At 44.8% G+C, this 7,598-nt stretch overlaps 1 protein-coding gene across 2 annotated transcripts; it reads right to left on the reverse strand.

Annotated features, from left to right (window-relative positions):
* Positions 1-1,570: 1,570 nt before the first annotated feature.
* LOC147019528 (uncharacterized) lies at positions 1,571-6,213 on the reverse strand. 2 transcript variants are annotated; one of them, XM_085896694.1, is made up of 3 exons: positions 5,477-6,213; positions 4,375-4,664; positions 1,571-1,727 (listed from the first exon to the last, which is right to left on the reverse strand). In XM_085896694.1, the coding sequence occupies exons 1-3, from the start codon at positions 5,708-5,710 to the stop codon at positions 1,715-1,717; spliced, it is 537 nt and encodes a 178-aa protein (XP_085752820.1). In that variant the 5' UTR covers positions 5,711-6,213; the 3' UTR covers positions 1,571-1,714. The 2 variants fall into 2 exon arrangements, with proteins under 2 accessions (XP_085752820.1, XP_085752819.1); XM_085896693.1 differs by lacking the exon at positions 1,571-1,727 and adding an exon at positions 1,734-2,406.
* Positions 6,214-7,598: the final 1,385 nt, after the last annotated feature.

The following is a 7,598-nucleotide window of genomic DNA, read 5'->3' on the forward strand; positions in this document are numbered from 1 at the left end:
CTTGTTTCCAAGCATGCAACACGGTCTGCTGACACATCCCTTTATTTCGGACAGTGTATAGGCAATAGAACACTGCCTCGATCGCTCTTGAAAATAAAATTACCCAGATTACGGAAACGAAGTGGAAACGTGCGTACTACTGATGTGCATTTCTACAGTGGGGAGAACAAGTATTTGATACCCTGCCGATTTTGCAGGTTTTCCCACTTACAAAGCACGTAGAGGTCTGAAATTTTTATCATACGTACACTTCAACTGTGAAAGACGGAATCTAAAACAAAAATCCTGAAAATCACATTGTATGATTTTTCAATAATTAATTTGCATTTTATTGCATGAAATAAGTATTTGATACATCAGAAAAACAGAACTTAATATTTGGTACAGAAACCTTTGTTTGCAATTACAGAGATCAGACGTTTCCTGTAGTTCTTAACCAGGTTTGCACAGACTGCAGAAGGGATTTTGGCCCAGTCCTCCATGCAGATCTTCTCCAGATCCTTCAAGTTTCGGGGCTGTTGCTGGGCAACACAGATTTTCAGCTCCCTCCAAAGATTTTCTGTTGGGTTCAGGTCTGGAGACGAGCTTGGCCACTCCCGGACCTTGGGATGCTTCTTACGGAGCCACTCCTTAGTTGCCCTGGCTGTGTGTTTCGGGTCGTTGTCATGCTGGAAGACCCAGCCACGCCCCATCTTCAATGCTCTTGTTGAGGGAAGGAGGTTGTTGGCCAAGATCTCGCGATTCATGGCCCCATCCATCCTCCCCTCAATACGGTGCAGTCGTCCTGTCCCCTTTGCAGAAAAGCATCCCCAAGGAATGATGTTTCCACCTCCATGCTTCATGGTTGGGATGGTGTTTTTGGGGTTGCACTCATCCTTCTTCTTCCTCCAAACACGGCGAGTGGAGTTTAAACCAAAAAGCTCTATTTTGGTCTCATCAGGCCACATGACCTTCTCCCATTCCTCCTCTGGATCATCCAGATGGTCATTGGCAAACTTCAGACGGGCCTGGACATGCGCTGGCTTGAGCAGAGGGACCTTGCGTGCGCTGCAGGATTATAATCCATGACGGCGTAGTGTGGTACTTCTGGCTTTCTTTGATACTGTGGTCCCAGCTCTCTTCAGGTCATTGACCAGGTCCTGCCGTGTAGTTCTGGGCTGATCCTTCACCTTTCTCATGATCATTGACGCTCCATGAGGTGAGATCTTGCATGGAGCCCCAGACCGAGGGAGATTGACTGCTTTCTTGAACTTCTTCCATTTTCTAATAATTGTGCCAACAGTTGTTGCCTTCTCACCAAGCTGCTTGCCTATTCTCCCGTAGCCCATCCCAGCCTTGTGCAAGTCTACAATTTTGTCCCTGATGTCCTTAAACAGCTCTCTGGTCTTGCCCATTGTGGAGAGGTTGGAGTCTGATTGATTGAGTGTGGACAGCTGTCTTTCATGCAGATAACGAGTTCAAACAGGTGCAGTTAAAACAGGTGCAGAATTATTATTATTTTTTTCATTAATTCTTCATCATTGAGAGATGGTGCCATTAACTCCAGCATATCGACGAGCAACAATCTCCATCAGGTTTATTCATTTATTAACAGAAAATAAGGACAACAACCAATGTGATCACATCAAACATATGAACAGATTAAATGTCTCATCCTCTCCTCCTCCAGCTTCATATAATTTAATTGTCTGTCCTTCCACTGCAGGCATTTTTTTCAGCTGCTCCACCTGGAAGAGACGTTCAGAGCAGACAAGATGTCAGTGCATGAAGTCATCAACATTAAATACCGTATTTCGTTTTCCCTGTCATCATGTTGATGTTTAAACATTTTCTGTCAGGTTTCTTTAATTATTGCTGGGGTTGACAGAGTTGGAGCAAAAATTTCAGAAAGAAAATAACACGGGCATGGGTCCAGATGTCCACCTGACTTTTCCAGGGAGTGATTTGCCATTTCCACAATTTACTTATCCAAAAGCCCTTTCATTGTGATACAATCACAATGGCTGTCAACATCGTTCATTTTGGCAAAACACTTTTTCTCCTCCTCAATTGCTTTATTCCATCAATTAATTTTCAGATGCAGAACAACTGCTATCAGCAACAACAACAACAACAAACGTTTTTTGACAATTTTCCCCGTTGTCCAGGGGATTGTATGAATGATGGCATTCCTCCATACGAATCTATCCATTGCATCAATGTCGTGCAAATCCAAATATTCCATTTCTTTCTTGACGTTTCCAATACATGTGGTTTTGTGGATGTCCTTTCTTCTTTCGACCACGAGCTTTATTGCTCTCTTTACAGCTTCATCAGCGGAGCTTCGTGGCACATGACCAAACCAACCAAGTCTTCTCTTCGAAAGTTATTCTTCAGTTAATTTCTCGTGTCACACAGGAGAAGGATCTGGGGGTGGTAATCGATACCGGTGGTAAGCAGGCAGCACAGTCCCAGGCAGCTGCAGGCGAAGGAAATAGGTTTTTTGGCTGTCGAAGGAGGGGAATCTATTACAAGTCAAAAGAGGTGGTGATAACATTGTACAGGAATGTAGTGAGGCCACATCCAGAATATTGTGTGCAGTTGTGGTCACCACAGTTCCGGAAGGACATAGACGCCAAAGAGAAGGTTCAGCGTAGGGCTACGAGATTGATTCCGGGCCGAGCCAAACTCAGCTGTGAGGAGGGGTTGAAGGAGACAGGGCTTTATTCACGAGAAAGGAGACGGTTCCGAGGAGATATGATGGAGATGTTTAAGATAATGAAAGGCAGAGATAAAATAAGTGCAGATGAATTATTCAACAGAGGAGACAGTGACAGAACCAGGCGCCATCGCCTGAGAGTAAAGAAGAGGAGAGTTAAGATGGTAGTAAAGCAGAGGACTTTCACTCAGAGAGTCGTTAATGCATGGAATGGTCTCCCTGGAAAGGTGGTGGCAGCAGAAATATTAGATAAGTTTAAGTTAGAATTAGACAGGTTCCTGGAAGTTATGGAGGTGGAGGGGTATGGGGATGTTGATAAGACTTTTAGCAAGTTTGAGTATTGATGGGTGATTGTGTACGGAGTGCTGTTGGTGGGGTTCTTGTGAAAGGGGGTTGTGTGGTTGATGTGTGTTTTTAACCAAGCCCATGCCCCCTCTCCGAGGGAAAGAAAATAAATAAGTAATAATTACAACAACAACAACAACAAAAAAACTTTTTTTTTGTACTTTCATTGATTAAACTTTTTTTTTTCCATTTTCTTTCCAAGATTCTGGGATGGTGTGGTGTTCACACAGGCATGATGGGCTGAATGGCCTCCACCAGTGTTGGACTTCCTTGTTGTTGTTTCACTCGTATTGATTTTTTAAAATCTCTTCCCGATTTCTGAACTTCGCATTCTTTCTTTCAGAGACAATCCATTCAATCATACCATTGTCATCTCTGTTCTTCCCATTCTTTTTACATCTTCGATCATGCCTGAGACCTTCCACAAATGAATTGTAATTGGGAGGGGACACGAACCTGTTTCCTTTCACTTGGTTTTCATCAATGTGGGCATTGTCAATGTTTCACTTCCATATGTCAATCCCTGTCCGATGCAGGCTTTTTTTAACTCTAACTTTTACAGATTATGGATTGTTTCTGTTCTTAATGACACCAGCAACTTATCCAGTGATCATTCATCTGAAAATTCTTCCTGTGGAGTTGTCGGTGACGAAACCAACACCCCTTACTGGCTTGCGAGTGGGGACAGACAGACTGACACTGTTGCAGGACTGAAAAAAGGGTGCATGAGCTCCCTTCGAGAGCCAATGGCCATCCAAAAAGGAGACTGTGTCTCCTAAAAAACACCCATCGAGCTTGGACTGTTTGTGGCAATTCAGGAAGCTGAGGGTGCAGTGGAACCCTTGATGTGAGGCAGATTAGCTAGTATTAGCCAACAGCAACCACAAAACTACACTCGTGGGGAAGAGTGTGAGTACGCAGTGTCGCTGAAGCCATGGAAGGCATGTTCCTCGTCCGGTGGGTGACACTGCAGTCCAATTCTTCCCCAACCACTTTTGTACTATTTTCATGGTACAAGTGGACACTGATTTTTGTTATCAGTGTTTATTCTTTGAAAAAATTATGAAAGGACTCGTGAATACAAATTATTTCTCCTTAAGATGAAATGAATATGTTCCATAATATGTCTCCCATTCCAAGTTCCAGAACCATAGTCTTCAAGGACACAAGAACGTTTTGTTTTATTCTAATTTTGAATCAAACTATCATCAAGAACTAACCTGCTGGAATGGAAACAACTACAGTCAGAGAAAACAGACATTGTAACATCGTGTCAAGAGATTTACCAGGATACTCGCTCAGTCCAGTGATTGAAGGAATGTGTAACTTACCGTATTCTCAGATCATTTTCAATGATTCCTCTTTCCCAGGCTAATCTCTGCTGCCGCAGGAGCACAACTTTCAAGAGCGGCTCTTCATGCTTTCGTGTGTTTCGATGAGTCTTTTGTTCTTGTGCTGCTCCACGCCCTGCTGCTTCAAACAATCTTTTGGGCCGTTGTCCTCTGAAACTCTCCTTCACAATCCTCTCCCTCTTTATGGGAGGTAATTTTATCATCGTATTCTGCATCCGAAGATGATTGCGTTTCCTGTCATTGTGCACGTTTCTATTCAGGTACTTCACCTGCAAAACACATCCCGAGTTGGGAACACGTCAGTGCATCAAGTATTTGTAATTTTACCTCGTGTCTGAAACCGGGACTTAACCCAATGTCAAAGTTTTTCTGTTATTGAACAGAATGATCATGTTGAGGTGAAACTCTGTGAGCAAACATGACTGTCACTACCTGGGATCTTGGCACAGTGACAGACAGGCAAAAATAAAGGAGAAAAAAACAAGTGTGCTGTGATCACATCCATCAAACAGAGGAAGCAATTCCACTTGTCGAAGTTCCATGCACAAAAAAAAAGTCTTGTGGAGATTGACGGTTATTTCCCGAACAGGCAGAGTGAAAATGACGGATTAGGGGGAAGGGGCATGGCCCCCTTTCCTGAATTGGTACGGTCATTGGGAGCACAACTTAAGGTTGGGGCATGGTCACGATGCCGCACAGACATTTTGGTCTGTACCCTGTTTTCGGTTTCTGCGAAGATTTTTGAATAAAATTCCAATATTTCGGGCAAACCCACCTTTCACCCCCTTTCAATGGACAGATCTGGAAGGGAAGCACAACCCTATGAGACCTTACTGTCCTGATGCATTGTTCCAAATTTGTCCATGTCTCTCAGGTCGTTGCGGAGAAGATGTTTGCATTGTTCCAAATTTGGTCCACATCAGTTGGGTAGTTTGTGAGGAGAGGATGTTATAGTCAAATGCTCACGGATGGACGGCCGGACACCGGGACCCACTCTGAGATTATTTCAGAGAAATAACCCAGTAATTTGTTCAGATCACTCAGAATAATGATGAGCCCCCGACATCTTAAGAATATTCACCTGCTCTAAAGGAGGACAATCCTGTTTTCCTGCACTTCTGGTCGGGGTCATCAAATGGTTCTCCGATAGCTCACCCTCGCCCTCGCTTGACTGCAGAGACTCCTGCAAACATTCGAGCTCAACAACACGTGAAGACTGCATTTGGTACAGCCTCTTGACGTCCTTGACCTGAAAATGAATTAAAAGAATAAAGAGGAGACAAAGTATATGATACAAATGAACAGGCAATAGCATTTCCCTCTGCCATATCGCATCTCAACCTGGTCCACGAGGACACGTTCAATTTGATTCTGATTTAAATGATCATCAGGAACTAATCTCCTGGATTGCCTTCGTGACCCGCTCTTGACACTCCTTCAGCCACTCAGACATTCCGTTTGTTGCAGCAAACGTTACATTGTGCTGCTGTTCGTCCTCATCTGTGTTTTGCTGCAGACAATAATTCAGGAAATGAACTTCTTCTTCGTTTACCTTCCTTTTCAGGAGCTGTCCCTGTGAAAATCACATGACACACAGGACACACATTATCAATGAGTAATATTGGCTCACCCCCGAGATCATAAGGATGCTCACCTGATGAAAAGATGGACAATCCTGTTTTCTTGCAGGCTCGATCGGGTTCATCGGAAGGTTCTCTAAGAGCTCCTCACCCTCACTCTCATCCTCGTTTGTCTGCAGAACCTCCTGCAAATGTTGCTCAAGCTCGATAATATGAAACATCTGCTCTTGGTTCCGTTTATTGATGGCTTTAACCTGAAAATGAATTTTGGGAATATCGGGAAGAAAGAGAAGACAAATGAACATGCAACATGATTTCCCCGACCACATTGTAGCATAACTAATCTCAATGTGGTGCACAAGGACACATTAAATTTGATTCACATTTCAATTATCATCAGGAACTAACCGCCTGGACTGTCTTACTGAGTCCGCCCTGCCCCTCTTTAAGCCAATCTACTATTCCCCTCATTACCGCAAGCTTTTCATTGTGCTCCTCTTTGTCCTCCATTGCATTTTGATGCAGAAAATGATTCACAGAATGAACGTGTTCCTCATCTTGTTTCCTCCTCAGGAGTTGTTCCTGTCAAATCACGTGACACACAGGACATGCAGATGAATGAGTAATGCACATGTCTGTCACGGAATATGGAGCAAAGGGAAAGTGTCTTTTCTGATCACTCAGGTGTGACCAGAATCCCACAACTTGCTCACCTGCTCGACCACATGGTGCTGCTCCTGGTGATGCTTTGCATGTCGCTCAGTGTCCTGCTCCATGAAGAACACCGCTCTGCTCATTGGTTGAAGGTCCATTGTGAGCTGTTCAGTCTGAACATTTAGCTCCTCAAGACACTCAATCTCCTGCTGGACCACATGGTGCTGCTCCGGGTGATGCTTTGCACGGAGCTCAGTGTCCTGCTCCATGAAGAACACCGCTCTGCTCATTGGTTGAAGGACTGTGTTGAGCTGTTCAGTCTGAACATGAAGCTCCTCAAGACACTCAATCTCCTGCTGGACCACATGGTGCTGCTCCTGGTGATGCTTTGCACGGAGCTCGGTGTCCTGCTCCATGAAGAACACCGCTCTGCTCGTTGGATGAAGGACTGTGGTGAGCTGTTCAGTCTGAACATGAAGCTCCTCAAGACACTCAATCTCCTGCTGGACCACATGGTGCTGCTCCGGGTGATGCTTTGCATGGAGCTCAGTGTCCTGCTCCATGAAGAACACCGCTCTGCTCGTTGGTTGAAGGTCCGTGGTGAGCTGTTCAGTCTGAACATGAAGCTCCTCAAGACACTCAATCTCCTGCTGGACCACATGCTGCTGCTCCAGGTGATACTTTGCACGGAGCTCAGTATCCTGCTCCATGAAGAACACCGCTCTGCTCGTTGGTTGAAGGGCTGTGGTGAGCTGTTCAGTCTGAACATGAAGCTCCTCAAGACACTCAATCTCCTGCTGAATCACATGGTGCTGCTCCTGGTGATGCTTTGCATGGAGCTCAGTGTCCAGCTCCATGAAGAACACCGCTCTGCTCGTTGATTGAAGGTCCGTGGTGAGCTGTTCAGTCTGAACATGAAGCTCCTCAAGACACTCAATCTCCTGCTGGACCACATGGTGCTGCTCCTGG

The sequence above is a fragment of the Eptatretus burgeri genome, chromosome 9 (assembly GCF_056783735.1).
Source record: "Eptatretus burgeri isolate ZD-2024b chromosome 9, Ebu_testis_v1, whole genome shotgun sequence".
NCBI lineage: Eukaryota > Metazoa > Chordata > Myxini > Myxiniformes > Myxinidae > Eptatretus > Eptatretus burgeri.